The sequence below is a fragment of the Perca flavescens genome, chromosome 1 (genome assembly GCF_004354835.1).
Source record: "Perca flavescens isolate YP-PL-M2 chromosome 1, PFLA_1.0, whole genome shotgun sequence".
Taxonomy (NCBI): Eukaryota; Metazoa; Chordata; class Actinopteri; order Perciformes; family Percidae; genus Perca; species Perca flavescens.
The window spans coordinates 35118507-35135927 of NC_041331.1; the positions used below are offsets into that span (position 1 = coordinate 35118507).

General features: G+C 43.2%; 1 protein-coding gene across 1 annotated transcript in view; it reads right to left on the reverse strand.

The window, feature by feature from the left end:
• Positions 1–7299: 7299 nt before the first annotated feature.
• The window catches only part of nkd1 (NKD inhibitor of WNT signaling pathway 1), a 36382-nt gene continuing 26260 nt past the window's right edge, over positions 7300–17421 (reverse strand). The window contains exons 5-10 of the mRNA XM_028578708.1: positions 13528–13631; positions 13296–13391; positions 11318–11465; positions 10382–10463; positions 9781–9908; positions 7300–9170 (exon numbers count right to left, since the gene is read on the reverse strand). Coding sequence (XP_028434509.1) covers positions 8641–9170; positions 9781–9908; positions 10382–10463; positions 11318–11465; positions 13296–13391; positions 13528–13631 — 1088 coding nt within the window. The 3' untranslated portion in view covers positions 7300–8640. The remainder of the gene's footprint in view (positions 9171–9780; positions 9909–10381; positions 10464–11317; positions 11466–13295; positions 13392–13527; positions 13632–17421) is intronic.

Genomic DNA, 17421 nt, shown 5'->3' on the forward strand with positions numbered 1-17421 from the left:
GAGGTCGGTCACTCGAGTCTGTTCAGTGTGTTCCGTGCCGTCACCGTCTGAGGAGTTGTCGGCCTTCATTTTGGCCGACCTGACATGTTCAGTCGGCGACAGGGCAGTCGGGACTCACCCGGATGGGGATGGAATGAGCGTGACTAGTCTCTCAAAATGTGACAAAAATCTTTTAAACTGACCTTTGTTGATCTGAAATGAAGACAGATTCAGCAACTGCATGGCCTATTTCTCGCTTAAAATGTTTTCAGAAACATGTTTCAGTGAGCTATTTTAGTACAATATGAGATCGTATTCTGAACGAGTCGCCATGACAGTCTGGCTTTGAATTTCCGGAGAAAACAAACCCATGTTCATCCAATCAGCTGCCGAGCCAACAATACAGATTAGCGGCGCCCGCGGTTATGGAGACGTATTACGTCTTGTCTCTTCGGTGTGTTCTGTGGCACTTTTTGGACCAACTCCGGACTGATCAGTCTTTTCTGCCGACGGTTGGCCATCTGGTTGGTGTGTAACTGCCATTAGAAAGAAAACATTAACGCTTACATAGTTTAGGGTTAATTGTTTGCTGGTAGCCTGGATGACCCCAGACCCTTCTCAGTTGTAACTGAGAGTGGGTCTGGGCAAGCATTCATTCACAGCCCATTTCCAAAGGGGCGCCACCAACAGACGCCACTCAAATGCCTCTGGGCGTAATTGGATAGTCCTTCAACCAATCAGACCAACGATCCGGGTGACGTAGCAGCTACAGCGGCATCAACGGGTTGCTGCGCTTCGGTGGCCGTCATGTTGAATATAAAACAAACAGCTGCTTGCCTTCACTGCGCTATCGTCATCGTATAAAGCCTGTCTCAATGGTTGTGATCAGGACCTTGATTTGGATCCTGACCCATTTATACTGTATCTTAAGTAACTTCAGGTACAGCAACACTTAATTCACTGCCATGGTATTATACGCTCATTTTCAGATTTATAATTGTATTTAGAGGTTGTACCAGTATAGGTTTACGTGATTTAATTTTCAAAAAACACAATATTTTTGTTGTACTGCACAATGCTGCAGCTCCTCTTTTCACCCTGTGTGTTGAGCTCTCTGTTTTAGCTACAGAGTGAGGCATCTCACTTCTGTTCCATCTTTGTTGGGAGTCGCACATGCTCAGTAACTAGGTAAGCACTGCTAGCTTGTCAGTTGCAGAGTATGAGGGCGTGCCATGCTAGCAGCTAGGCGAGCATTATAACGTGTGTTACAAAGTGACACGCGTTCGTCACGGAAGTAAAAGCTGGACTACAATAGAGCAGTTTGGATCAGTTTGTTTTCTGTTGGAGATGGTAAGTCCCTTTGGGGGGGACTTTGGGCTTTTTCACTTTGTAAACCTATAACATGCACAAAAAAGATATATACACAATAAAGGAAAGGGAAAAAGCCAAAAAGCACAATATGAGCACTTTAAAAAAACAAAAGGTCAATCCTGTAGCAGCAGAAGTTGGTAAAGCTAAATGTCGTGACTAGGTTTATTTTTCTGATGATTTTGCAAGAGTTCCAGTGCTGTTTAATAAACTTAATTCTTCAGAGCCATGTCTTTATTGTTTGTAATTTGTATGCAATGGTACAACTTACAGCAGGGCTATACTTTCTCTTTTTTCTTTGAAAAAAAGAAAAATCTCTGGGATAAGCACAAGTAAGACTTTCTCATCATATGGTTGACTTTAAAAGTGCATCCAATGCCTATAAATGCATCCAATGCCTATAAATGGTGGGCCACGTGGAGTAGTATAACAATTGAGAGTAAATTTGCTATATATAATGGTAGCAACTTACTTTACACTTCTGATATGAATGCTTTTAATAGCTGAAAAGTGTTCAGCTATGGTAATAATAACCTGCTAAGCTGTGTTAGGATCGAAACCATTTGTAATGATGGTGCAAGTTCTGCGGGTTACACTGCCTTGCTTACACAAATAGCCACGTTTGTGAGAGGAAGGCATATCACATTGCCAAGAGGCAGACTCGCTGTGGTTGCCCTGACCAGAGATAAGCTGCTAAGCTGCAGATGAAAGTGTGTGTGCATGTAGAGAGCGTGGCGTGGTGAGCAGCTGTGGTCAGCCAGATTTGGGAGCCCTCTGTGACACCACGGTTAAGATACAGTGGAGGGGAGCTTTACTTCACCACACACACACACACACACACACACACACACACACTTCCCGATACCCTTCACACCAATCCAGCTGACTTCTTGGTAATTAATATTAAAAAAAGGATATGAAAGGAAAATATACATCACAAAAAAAGCATTAGAGATCAATTATTTTGACAAATAAAATTGGAATGTGGTCTGGTTTTATCAAAGTATAGGAAGGCAACAGTAAACATGTCCCAAATAGTATAGGCCGTTTCTCACCCAAACCCGGCGTGATCTTGTTTTGATCCTGAAGGCCACGTCTGGCCAGTTGCTCAGTGGATAACACTTACTCCTCACAAAAACACTTTGGGGCCTTTCTGTGTGCAGTGTGCCTGTGGGTTAGGCCAAATGGAGGTTCACTTTAGAGGTGAATATGGTTTGTAAACCCTGCACAGGATAAATATACAGTACAGGCCAAAAGTTCGGACACACCTTCTCATTCAATGTGTTTCTTTATTTTCATGACTATTTACATTGTGGATTCTCACTGAAGGCATCAAAACTATGAATGAACACATATGGAATTATGTACTTAACAAAAAAGTGTGAAATAACTGAAAACATGTCTTATATTTTAGATTCTTCAAAGTAGCCACCCTTTGCGTTTTTTTATAACTCTGCAAACCCTTGGTGTTCTCTCAATGAGCTTCATGAGGTAGTCACCTGAAATGGTTTTCACTTCACAGGTGTGCTTTTTTCAGGGTTAATTAGTGGAATTTTTTTCCCTTATTAATAAAAAAGCAAAGTGTGGCTACTTTGAAGAATCTAAAATATAAGACATGTTTTCAGTTATTTCACACTTTTTTGTTAAGTACATAATTCCATATGTGTTCATTCATAGTTTTGATGCCTTCAGTGAAAATCCACAATGTAAATAGTCATGAAAATAAAAGGAAACACATTTGAATGAGAAGGTGTGTCCAAACTTTTGGCCTGTACTGTAGATGTGGAGGGATGGGACGGGATATCCAATATCTTGTGAATGCGTCAGCCTAAATTGATAAAGCAAATATTGTGAACATATTGTAGCCATTTATCAAAAAACAATACTGACAAACTTCATGAGCCAATGAAGTTTGTACATACTGCCTGAAAAGGCTGAGACACACCTCAAACACTACAGAGCAGATGATGAAGGAAATGACTCTAAGGCCCAGACGACCGACCCTCGGCAGAAAAGGCAGTTGGACTGATCAGTCTCCCCTAGTTGGTCAAAAAAGTTCCTCGGAACACATCAAAGCGACGAGACATAATACGTCTCCATAACAATAGGCGGCGCTAATCTGTATTGTCGCCCATAAATGAAAACTGGCAGCTGATTTGACGAACGCGTCACGTGGGTCTGGTTTCTCCGGAAATTCAAAGCCAAACGGTCATGGCGGCTTGTTCAGAATACAATCTCATATTGTACTAAAATAGTTCACTGAAACGTGTTCCTGAAAACATTTTAAGCGAGAAATAGGCGATGCAGTTGCTGAATCTGTCTTCATTTCAGCTCGACAAAGGTCATGACAATATATAAGATTTTCCGCTCCCACTATGGCCATGCCAAGACCCGCCCTACGAAGCAGCTCAATTGGTTGGAGTTAGGCATTTGACCTTGAGTGGTTAAGGTTAGGATAGCCGATTGGTCAGGGGATAGGACCTGAACAAATGGGGTTACGTTACCTTGCGTAAGCATGGATGCCTGGCCAATAAATGCTATTGAAGGGCAGGTCTTGGCGTGGCCATAGTGGGATTTGTAATATCGCTTCCAGGTTAGCACTCTACCAATAAGATGGGTCATTTGAGTCCGACTGCCGGCAGTGCCCACCCCGCCGATTATACATGTCAAATCGGCCAAAATGAAAGCAGACGGCCCCTCGGACGGACGACGGCACGGAAAACACACCGAACAGACTCGAGTCACTGACCTCTCCGGACTGTCCAACGGCCGATAATCGGCTTGGTGTGTCTCGGGCTTGTCATGTAACTCTCAGCAAGAAAGCAAATAAGTTTATTTCACACAATAAAAGTGAAAGTTACATTTTCATGTTTTTTTGTTTTTATAATGCTATGCAAATGTTGTGTTGTAGCACCAATAGATGACATGCTAATATTTGTAACGAATATGGACACCGGCAGTAAGAAGGAAATAAAACGACCCCAGAACTCAGTGCGTTTATAAGGAACAGGTTCATACTTTAATAATAAAAGGGTATTTTCCCTCGGCACAGATCTGCTAACAAATAAATAAAGCAATTAATCAAATACAATCTATATAAACTAAACAAAGAAAAAAACATTAGGAGGGAAAGGGAAAAAGGGAGAAACAGCTAGTGCTTAACAACTTTCTTGTACAACAAACACCGAGTGAAAGTGTGTCTGCGTGTGGAGAGAGAGAGAAACAGCTTGGGTTATAGACAGGTAACTACTCCTCCGCTATGTGGGATTGGCATGGCGGATATTGGAGTACTAGCTAACAGTAGGCAAGTGAGATAGCTTAACAGTTTTTTTTATTATAAATACGCCTTATATTCTTTCTACATGATGCTGGTTTATTCTTTCTGCAGTCCACTATGTACATCAGGTTTTTAAAAATGTTTATACATGGATCTTACAAAGCAAATTAGTGGTGCAATACATATTGTATTAATATGGAGAAGTGGCTCTGAATACTGAAGATTCTATACAACAGGACTGAAGATGGCGGATGATAAAAACAATGTTGTGAGAGGCATTGATCATTTGAAATAAAAAAATATATATAATGAAGAAAAAAACACATTCTGGTAGATTTACATGGATAGCTGATGACTGAAAACCTTAATATTTGTATCATTCTGATCCCAAAATATCGATATATTGCCAGGGTATGATGAAAGACAGAAGAAAGATTTTGATTGGCAGCCTAAAGTTTAAACAGTTTTTTTTCCCCCAGAGCATTTGTAAAGTCTGTGATAAAAGTGAGAAAAAAAAACTGCTTTCCCAACTGTCAACAAATACTGTAGAGGTGCTCTTGAGCGAGGTATATGACCCCCCCCCCCCGACCACCCCAGTTGCTTCAGTGATGCTGCCGGGTTGAAGTGAGCAGTATGAAAGCGTGTTTCTAGTGGGCAGCTTTCTGATGTGAGTTCAGGTAATTGTATGAAAGTGAATGACGGCCTGCAGCTGTGACGGCAAGACTGGCATGCACTGCATTCTTGCTCATCACAAACGCATGCACACGCTTAAGGCAAACTAATACAATCACACATGGCGGACATAGATTGAACACTAGTGGGCCATCACTATCTAATTTTCTCTGTATGGATTAGGTTCCCCTTGAGCACAGGATTGAAGCCCTAACAAAAGACTATGGATGCATAAGGGCAGGTCATTTCTAAAAGTGTTGAAAAGAACATGTGTGCTCGCCAAGAATACCCCGTGAGAAATCAATTAACTACCATCCTGGAGAACCAACAAGGTGATTAACACCCTTTACATTTGCAGCTCTCAGTTCACTGCCTCGCATGTTGGTGGACCTAAACATCTGAATGTTTATGGCAGCGCCCACAGAGCATCATGGGATAGGATGAACAGACAGTGCCTGGTGCTGGCAGGAGAGCAGCAGCGGTGAGTTATGGGACTCTAGTGGAGACTGTGGGCCGGGCCCAGTGTTATCCAGCACCGGAGGAATGAGACAGCTGAAAGAACTCTCGCCCCGCCACACCACAAACAGAGCCTTGTTGGCTGAGCTCTGAGGCCACATGGCGGCACGGTGAAAGACCTGCTGACAGCTGGGGGAGAGGAAGATGCCATGGAAACAGCGGGAGCAGACGCGTGACCCCGGGCCAGGCCAAGGGCTGGACGACAGAGCTACTACGAGTTAAGGAAAGTGCTACCCTGAAAGTAGTAGAAACGAAAGTCCGAAAAGAAAACCATGGCGCTGGACAACTCCCAGGTGTAAATATGTGTAACTGCTTGGATCTGAAGCAGGGCGGGGTTGAAAAATGGCATGCATGCTCAGCTAAATATTTCCCTGCATAAATAACAGGCCAAACTTAAAGGCCAAACTTCATATTGATGAATGAATACACAAACCTCTAACTGGCTGCACATAGCTCGGTTTCAATTTATGCAAATTATGCCAAAAGGGCTGAGCCAGAACTGGAGAGTTCTATTGCACTGGTGTCAAGATCACACCATCTCTAGTTTCTCTCGCTTTGTTTTTAAATGTATCATGGAACTGATGAAGTGTGATTTAACTGCTGATATTTTGGACATTTAAAGTGCTCATATTATGCTCATTTTCAGGTTCATAATTGTTGCACCATAATAGGTTTATGTGGTTTAATTTTCAAAAAACACAATATTTTTGTTGAAGGGCACATTGCTGCAGCTCCTCTTTTCACCCTGTGTATTGAGCTCTCTGTTTTAGCTACAGAGTGAGGCATCTCACTTCTGTTCCATCTTTGTTGGGAGTCGCACATGCGCATTAACTAGGTAAGGACTACTAGCCATTAAGAAGCAGAGTTTGAGGGCGTGCCACGCTAGCAGCTAGGCGAGCATTATAACGTGTGTTACAAAGTGACGAGTGTTTTTCTCTGAAGTAAAGGTTGGACTACAATAGAGCAGTTTGTGAACAGTGTTTTCTGTTGGAGATGGTAAGACTTGGTGGTATGGACTTTTGGCTTTTTCACTTTGTAAACTCATAACATGCACAAAAAAAGATATATACACAATAAAGGAAAGGGAAAAAGCCCAAAAGCATAATATGAGCACTTTAAATAAAAAAGAGAGCTGACTGGTAAAGGTTAAAGCTATAGTGCGTAGTTTCTGTCGCCCCCATGAGGAATTCTAAGTATTTACAACAACGCTGTCGGCGCGTCCACATGATACAGCCTTCCGTGGGGGGCACACTGCCCCCACCCCTCCTCCACTCAGTTGCTAGTAGCCAAAGACGACACGGAGGATTAAAAAAAATAACATGATGGACTCTTCAGAAAATTAATTAATTATCTTCACTCGAGTTTCTGCACGGGAAAGTCACCGGACCACACAATTTTCTGAACATTGCCGTACTGAGAAATACAGATTTGTGTGGAGCTGATGGTCTTAATTAGCTTTGTAGCAACTCATTTGGCAACGGCTTGAATGTAACGGACATTCATTAATATCCAAAAATTACGCACTAAAGCTTTAAATAAAATTAAATAAAAATTATGCGTTCTATACAACACTTGCATGTGTTGAGAGGTCAAGCGACTGAACAGCAGTGTTGAGAGTTATGTTGCACTTATGTATCTAATCACATTGTGAGAAAGTTGAAACATACAGAGGAACGAGAGTTTGAGCCTGAGTAAGTAATACAGTTGTTCCATTTTCTAGTCAAAAGGAGGCTCTGATTGGTATTATAAAATGATGTTGTGAAGAAAAACAAACATAAAAGCTTCAGATAGTGAATAAAAGCTTCAGATAGTGAATACAAAGATATCACATTATCAACAAAGCTTATAAAATTGATAACAATATATACCTTATGTACAGTCAATGATAGTTCATAAAAGTAAGGAGCTTTTTGACACTTCAGTTCTGAAGATTATGACACGATTTCTCTTCTTTCAAAAAAGTTTCGAAGTAATTTGAAAATAACCTCTGAAAGCTTAGTCAAAGACACCATTACAACAACAATTAGGATAAAATTAGAGGTAGCAGCGGATTTGGGATCTCTGTTCTTTTCTTACTGTATAACATTTCAACATGTTTTTCTTCCCATTTTTGCTTACGGGGTATTGCGTGCTTGAATCAGAATCTTCATTTTCATCTTCAAAAACCTGCCTGTCAGCCTGCTTTAAATACTCACGCACACATGAGCGCACTTCAAGTGGATTTAAACAGACACCAGTGTCGTGACACTCGCACACACACACACACACACACACACACACACACACACACACACACACACACACTATGCCCTGCTCTCCTATCACTTCTATTCATTCATATATTTTCGTCTACATCACAGTCTTTCTTCCTCTCGTCCCTCCTTTTTAAAAACCTTTTGGCTTAGTGGCCTGGAAGGGTTGTGGTGCTGGTTTGGAGCCGTAGAGTTTATCAGGTAGAGGATTACAGGGTCGGGGGCGACAGGAACTTCAGGGTAATCTATCAAATTGTCCCTTTGTGCCTCCTCTCTAGCCCCAGCCGTGATCCTCAGTCGTGGCCCTACTTCGGCCCTGAATCACTACCCGAGCATTTGTATGTCTGACCAACCTCTTTATAACACTGATTAATAACCTCCAATCACTGGGACATCCCTTCCACGATCCTCCTCTCCAACCCATGTCCTGTGTCCACCACAAAGGCACTGCAGTACTGCACAGCGCAGGGTGGGCCGGCTGTTGAGGAGGAAGCTGCTTGCAGTCGGAGTCTGCTGGCCTGGTTGGGTTTTGTGGGACTGTAGGAGAGCTGAGCTGGCCCAGGCAGGGTCAAAAATTCAGGACTGGTAAAAGTGGTGGTAGTGGTGATGGTGTTCATGGTGGTGGTGATGCTCATGCCGCTGCACCACTTGGGCCAGCCCCCCCTCGTACAGCAGCACACTGGGCAGGTCCCTCACCTGCTCCTTCTCCACCACTGGTCCAGGAGCCTGAGAGCCTAAGACCCTGTAGCCCTGGCTTTCCTTGGACCGCTGCTTGTGCTTGCGGTAGGGAGCTGTGGACTGGTGGGGGGGGGTCTGGCTGGTTAGCGCCGGGGGAGGAGGGACACCTCGGCTTCTCATAACCCTGCCACTGATCTGCGCAGGAGGCATGCGGCTGTGGGTCTTAGGAGAACGGAGGGCATGTTTCCCTGAGTCTTGGCCTCGCGTACGGGCGGGGTGGAGGCTGTCCGGAGCAACAGTGTCCACAACAGTCTGCAAGCGGCGGTGGTGGGAATAGGAGTGGCCATTTTCTGGTTCATGGGAGCGAGAACGAGTCTGGTTGGATGAGCGGGTCTGAGGCTCTGCCTTCGTCGGCTCTGTGGTGGGTGCTGTGAGGGAGACATATTTATTTATTTTAACTGAGAAAGCAGAATCAACAAGACATTTCAAGATTGCAGAGAAACAGGAACAATTCAGCCACAGGACTTGTCAAAATGTATTACATTGGGTACTCAAAACCCTGGAAAAAAGGGAAAGAAAACTAACAGAGTATGTGCAAATTATTGTGCCAACGGCTCACTAATAAAGTTCTAGTAAAAAGCTCCACGATAAGATTCTGTCAGCTTTACTTTAGGTTCTTTCTTCATGAGGATAACCCTGACTCAATGTGACAGAGAGCAGATCTCTGTTAGCACTTTCCTAACAGGACCAACATTAAAATAATCACATGTCATCACTGACCATCAGATCAAGGCTGCTGCTTATTAAACCTAATATTTCACTTCACAACAGCCCGTTCTGTTGATGTGCTTTAGCCTTGAACACTTGATGTATTGTGCTTGCCTGAGCCCAGATGTTTGTACTGGCTGGTAGTTCCACCTAATGGCTCCAAGCAGGTGCCACAGTAATGAGGACCCCTGGATGCAGCTTCAAAGGGCCACGGTCTGTGTTTCTCCCTCCCCCCCTCCCCCTCTAAACCCCTGGCCCTGGTCCACTCACCGGCTCCGAAGCGGGATGTGTAGTTTTCGATGCCTGCCAGGTCCAAGTAGTGGTTCCTGCGTTCCAGGTTCTCATCCACACAGTGGCGCTGGCAGCCCGGCTGGGTGTGGTGGTCACTGTGGTGGCGCCTGTGGACACAAGCGGCACCTCTCATTAGGTAGCAGTTTGGGCCAGAGAGGTTCAGTACGAGTGTTTGGAGAAAGTAAAACAAGTGTTCCTTGTGATCAGGCAGTAGCACAGTAATTGTTATAAAAGTGAGATTGTGACTGGAAAATCACAGGTTTAAACCTCAATTGGGAGTATTTGAACAGTGCAGTAAGAGGGCTGACTCTCCCCTCCACTGTTAACTTCTCCTTGGTACAGTAGAGGTCACTTTTTGCAAAACTAATTAAAGAGTAGAAGACTACTGCAGCTGCTCAAATCCTTCCTCAAACAACCAGACTGCCCCTAGCCACTTTGAGTGAGAAAGTTTTGTCTTTCAAGAAGTGACTGTTATAATTAGTGACATAATCAAAAAAAAAAAAAGATAATAATAAACTTCATATTCTTCTTCACAATACACAATAGAGACGTAAAAGTGTACAGGGGAGGTGGTGTTTACCTTAGGAGCGCTCGTGTCTTCTTGTCTGCACTCTTGGGGTCTTCTATGCACTTGTCATTTTTCTCTCTGGGGTGGGACATGTCTGTGTCAAAGACAGGAGACTATTATTAAAGAGAGCCCCACACACACACACACACACACACACACACACACACACACACACACACACACACACACACACACACACACACACACGTGACAAGAGTCACACAAGCCTCAGAAGAAAGCAACCTTTGTTTTGGGGTTTTACTTTGAAGATCTATAGAAAAGGCAAAACAACAATGCTTCATTTATTCTATTTTCAACTCCCAGCCTCTTATAAGGCATGAAATGAAGAAAAAAAACAAGCAGACTTCAGAAATTGTTTATTAAGGACGCGAGATCTGATGCAGTTTCAAATTAGCATGAAGGCAACGGGCGATATTTTCAAAGCTTGCTCTGTTTGAATCTCTTGACGGATATTTATAGCCGAAACAAAAGGATGCAAACACACAGGAATATATACTTTTTGAGATATTTTTCCCTGACTACTTGTTTACCAAGTCGTCAGTGAGAAAAGTTAGGTTGAACGTAGCTATATTTTCCCGGCAGCTCTGAGAAGGGGGGAGAGATGGGGAGAAGAAAAAAGGAAAATGGCTGTGGTTATCAAAAGGACTCAGCACATCTCTTAAGGTTTCTTTCAGAGTATTTGAAGGCGCTAAGGGAGGGGGCCCTCTCTTAGCTCTGTCACTCCCCCCATCATTAAAAATGAACCCCATTGAGTGGGAGAGATGGAGCGATGCCGAGGCTGCGAGGAACAAAGCTCTGACAGGCCTGAAGCAGCCGCGTTTCTGCATGACAACAAACACATCTCTGGGTGAGCTGACAGCAGGCAACACAAGGGGACCCCAAAACGCCCTCTCTTCTCCCCTGCCCCCGCGTTAATGCGAGCTTTACCTGCCGCACCCTGCGTACAAGTCCTCCACCGCTGGCTGGAGTCGGGAGCCACCGACAGCTTGACCCGCAATGTCTTGCTGCTGCTGGGTGAATGGTTGACGGAGGCGTCCACGACCTCATAGATGGTGTGGAGCAGGCTGGTGATATCCTGCAGGACGGAAGAGGTGGAGACGAGTTTAATCTGGGCTTTACGATACACAGCTTCCATTTAAGAGAGACGATGAATCGTTTGATCACCAAGTATTAAAAGAATCTTGTAGATTCTTGTTGACGGTGGATATTTTACACACAAAAAAAAATAATCAAGACAAAAGGAACATAGGAGGTTATTCTCATCACTATACTGTTTGAATTCTGCAGCTTTGTGCATTAAAACTCTGCGTCATCATGCTAGCTAGGAATTTAAAGAAGTGACTCAGACAACAGTGAACAGAGAAACTCGCTGATAGCAGTTGTTTTGGCTCAGCTTTCCAAGTTGAAGCGATCAGACCGGGTGTAAAGACGAGTTATAAATTCATGAAAAGAAACGTCTTGGCGGTAGCAGAACACTGACTGAGATGTCAGACCTGATATGAGACTTATTCCGGCTGTGTGAGTGCTACGGTCTCTCTGTTTAATTCCTCAATGTCTGTTAAATTATGGAAATCACATCTGCATAGGAAGTAACACCTGTGTACCACACGTAAGCGCACATTCACATACAAAACGTGATGCTTTACTTCAGAACAAAATAACTGTCCATATTTGGACTGCTTCATTTGCACATTAAATAATTCAGTCTCTTGTGGCTGTTTAGAAGCCATATTTTGCACTGATGAGTGTTTTTATGCACCATGCTAAGATAATGACTCCCTCTTGGGTGTTAACAACTATGCCGGATCTTTTTGTAGCAAACCAAAAGCTAATTGTGCTTTAAAAATGTCACCTGGTATGGATGTGAAATTAACTGACGGATACAGTATGGCAAAACTCATTAGTGTTTTACTTTAGAAGGTAACACAGCTTCACCATAAGAGCTCCTTTCACAGAACTGCTGAGAATTAAGCCTACACCACACAAACACTCAAACAGCATGATTTTGACTCACTATAGTACTCTGACTCAAAAGAAAAAGGACTACTATGAATTCTTCAGGGACGGGTTCCACATACTGGGTTAAGACATAGACACTGTAAGAAAAACATAAAAATGAAATAAAATAAAAGCTTCCTGTGTCATTTTTTGGGTTTTCTTCTCTTTTTATTTGTGTGAAGGGATAAAAAAAAAAAAAAAGAGTTGGAGAGGAAAGCTTTTCTTTCCCCCTCCAAGCCGCCGCCTGCCGTCTCATGAGCCATGGAGCCACAGGCAATGCCAAAAAAGCTGCACAGCCAACCGCACAGAGGACAGCTCCAGTCTCTTTGCGCTGTTTCAAGTTGTTCTCAAAAAACACGGGCCTTTCTGGATGTTCTCTCAGATCTGTACCAGGCAGACGCAAGCCACAAGGTACCTCTCAGGAGCGGAAACACACAGATGTCGCTGGATTTGGTTCTTAGGAGTGAGACTGGCTAACGTCTATCCTCACTTTCTTTTTGGGGGTGTGGTGATACCACAATAGGGCAACGTTTCAGATTTCCAGGGAAGTTATTGATTTATCCTCATACCCAAAAGAAGGGTGTTTCGTGGCTACGAGCTGCTAACCAGAACATTGTTGTGACACTTCAAATCTGTGTATTCAGACATGTTTCTTTCATTTCTGTTGATGCAATAAAATTGACAGAATTTGTTGTTTTAAAGGCCTTGTATTACGTGGTAAACACAACACTACAATACCTTTTAAAGGAATTCCTACTACAGCTACTGTGTTGTGTTGACAGATTTAACTTTACTTTTACGTTTCAACTTTCATTCGTTGCTGGTAATGTTTTGACAGTTTATATTTATTTACACGTTCATTTATTCATCAACGGTTTATTCATCCAGCTTAAATCAGGATTATTACCTCTCTGGTTACTTTGCCATTGTTGTCAAAGTCGTAGAGGGTGAAGGTCCACTCCTGCCGGTTATCCTCCTCCACAGACACTGCACACTCCAACTCCTGAAACAGCGCAGCGTTGAACTATCAGTATCATCCGGCGTGTAAGTCAGTGTGTATTTTCGTGTGTCCTGCCATTGCCCCAGTTTCATCCAGAGGGGAGGTAATAAACATCGTGTTGGGTGTTGTTGACACTTACTTCAAACTGGAGCTGTTTCTGTGGCCCTGCGGGAGATTGGCTGTCCCTCTCCTGCATCTTCTCCTCCACACAGCAGCTGTCTGTCTTCTCTGGCGGTAAAGCCACTGCAGTGACACACAAACAAACACACAGTGAGAGACGCACACACACACACACACACACACACACACACACACACACACACACACACACACACACACACACAGAAAGATAAAAGAGAGAGCCTGAGGATGGAAACGTTGGGTGCAGTCATAACCTGAGGATATGTCGTCGCCTTCAAGTGTTCCTTGTAAGCTCCTACTTCCGAGTTTGGCGACTGCAATTATGTGTCACATATTCAAGTGCTCCTGGTCGGAAATAAAACCTACACAGCCGAACTGCTCAGTTTTTCTTGCACTGCCTGTATCCTGAAATTGTTTTTTTAAAGTAGTATTAACATTTATTTTAGTATGTATGCTATATATTTTATAAAGGTTCTAAGTCAGCACAGGCTCTGTTGTGTTTGGCTTTTAAGACATTTTAAGTTGCATCTACCTTTATTGAAAATACACTTGTGGTACCAGATCAGGGCTGCATAATCAGCACTGTGAACTTGCGCGATAAACAGATTGCGAAAGACACTTTTTGAGTTAGTTGAAAGAAGAGTATGAGCAGAAAACTGCATTTTAACATGTAACTGTTTTGCTTTTTTGTATAAGTGCCTTTTGTGTTTACTTCAAAGTTCAATTTGTTCAATAAAATAATGTTGGAAATGTGGCCGGGTTAGCTAAGTTGGTAGAGCAGGTGCACATATGTAGAGATTCACTCCTCGACGCAGTAGCTGCAGGTTCGACTCCAATCTGCAGCCCTTTGCTGCATGTCATTCCCCCTCTCTCCCCTTCCATGTCTTCATCTGTCCTGTGAAAATAAAGACCTAAAAATGCCCAAAAGAATTATCTTAAAAAAAAGAATGTTGGAAATAATTTCTTTTCAGTTTTTTTTAAATTCAATGAGAAATTTGTTGTATTGTAGAAGTGTACTAAAAGCAGCAGAACTGTATACACTTTATTATCTGTTTATTTTTCGAAAGTAATATCGTTGTTGACATAGTCAACAATTGCATCATTCCACAGAGCCAAAGTACTGTTGAATCAAAACAGTGATATCACGACTGGAACTGGAAGCCAATATATATTATAACCCAATGGGTTCACACTGATGTCAAACATGAAACTGAATGGCATAACATGTCTAAAACATGATAAAATATTAGGTGACATTCGGATATAAATGGTGGATCGTAAAACAGCGTGTGAATATCAAAAGGCCTATGGGAGGCCCCTGGGAGCTCATCAATTTATGGAATGACATTCACTGTAAATTACCATCCAGACATACAGTAAAGGCAGACAGTCCAGAGGGAACACTAATCTTTCAACGGCACTTATACTGACAGCCAGGCCCACCTGTGTAGAGTCTGACAACATTTCAAATACCATAGAAGTCAATGATAGCACAGGTTGTCCCAGACAGGAATCAAACTGAGAATGTACTGGTGTCAGGTAAGGAACTTAATACTCCAAATTATGAGCTCAGAAAAGAGTGTGCCACTGATAGAAATGCCTCAACGCTGGGTTTTCACAACCCTGCAACCCTGCTTTGTTATAAAATCAGTGATCACTAGTTACCCAATTTCTTTGTTAAAACTGTCACACGGGGGTTAATTCAACATATGTTAATGACTGTGACCACAGTTAATAGTGGTGTATTTTTGAATTGACCTATATTGTAAGGTAGTCCACCCTGGTGGACAATAATAACACAACTGTCCATGTCTGGTTCGATGTTTTAGTTTCAGCATTGGATGTTGGCCCAGACCTAATGCTACCGGATATCCTTCTCTGCTTTGAAATCCCGCATTTGTTTGACACATGAGACAGCAGATACACACGACATGTAACTGAGATTTGGGAGGTGTACACATCGGCTCCTTTGCGAGCCTCTATGAGTTACAGTTACCCAGACACCTCATTGCTTCAAGCTCATACATGTTTATGTGTATTTTCGCAGAAGCTTGATACCCAGGCACAGCCCCTTTAAGTTTCACCGCTAGTCATTTAGCTTTGTGTGAGCATCACCCCCCCACACACACTTCCCCTCATCCTATCACAGTCCTGAAGGTCGCACACACACCCATACACCCACACAGACCACACCCCTATCTCTCCACCCTCCCCTGCTCCTCTCTCCTCTGCCACACTTTGAAGTTCCATTCTCAAACCTTTTGGAAGAAGATCAGACCGGCTGTAAAACAGAATCACTAATTAATTAAGCCAAGTCAAATCTGAAACACTGTTTGTTTGCTCGCCAACGGAGCAGACACAACAGCCCAATTTCTTTCCTCCTGATCCAAAGCAGATCAAAGCAGACCTGTCTCATCTCTGGGTGGGGGAAAATGCCAGAAATGAAAGGCATCATCCCAGGGAGCTTTTACCAACTTTTTGGAGAGAAGCAACATTTGGGGTCCCGCTGTTTGATCATATGAGGTGCTCAAAGGGAACATTGTGTGCTAGGGCAAATCTGTTCTGTAGCAGGCTCAATATGGTGGTGAGATGCTTATCTCGGAGCTAATGAAATGCCGGGAGGAGTAACAGTAATCTGCTATCACCCTTCTCCCCTGTGCCCCCCCACAGACATAAGCCGACTCTTTATGAGAGGAGCTGATCCAGGGGATTGGCTACACATCAGATCTTAGGGGCAAGACGAGGGCAGCCGAAGAAGGCACCCTCCAATTCAAGCCTGTTCCAGCAGCCACCCACCCACCCACACACACACACACACACACACACACGTAGAAACGAAGGCAGGGTCAGGAAAACTGCCACTCACTGTGAGAAATCACGTTCATCTTAGCTAGATTATTGTATTACACATAACTGGGCCATGCCCCCAAATACTGGGACAAATCAGTGCTGGGTACTAAGGGGATTTTGGGATGGCCAGGATAATGGGACAGCCTGTGTGGTGATCCTCTTCCTTCAGAAGCCACCACTGAAGTACTTATGAGCAAGGCACTTAATCACCCAGCCCTTCTTCCTTCCTTTGCAATTTTTGCCAGCAAGTTCTTTTTTACTACCAAGTGTGTTGGTTGTCCTATCATCTCTGCTCACATCGTTTTCATTTTCACTTAACTCGTCCTTTGTTACATGTTTTGACAATGGATCCGATCACTGCACTAAATGCAGTTCATGCGTGGGACATCAGAAATCCTCCACAGACGTCTTTATTTGGGTCTTATTTTGGCTGAGGTGGTACAAAATGGTGCTATGTGCACATGAGGGCAATTTATTAAAAAAAACAAACAAAAAAAACTGTTTATTAACCTCAACTCAATTCAATTTCGTCTACACTGCAAAGAAGGGTCAGAAAACTCACACCTACAACTTAATCCACTTCAAAGTTCTGGTATTGTGACATTTCTCCACCCACAAATGTGACACAGTTGCCTCTCCTTGCTAGCTGTCAGTGAATGAGTTAACCTTAGTTGCTTAGAAGTGAAAACATTTCATTTCTTAGAGGTCCGTATCATGGAAATATTCACACATGATCTATGGAATGTTTTTATTGAAGCAAATGATTTGGGCCAATCACTGAGAATAAACAGAGCAGCGTGTTCCAATTAGCAACATCTGTCTTGAAGGGAGTACAACATCGGCCCAGACTTGGGATCAGCCCAATGACTAAAAATCATTTCATACTCCATTAATCAGTCGCATTATCTACTTGTTCTATTATGCAGTTAAGCAGAGCTGAAATAAAAGTGAACTTCTCAACCAATTCCAAATTCTAGGCTGGTCTCGTTCAACTCTTCATTTCTGCCTCCGCCTCACGTCCGATCCTGTCTTTAAATGGGAG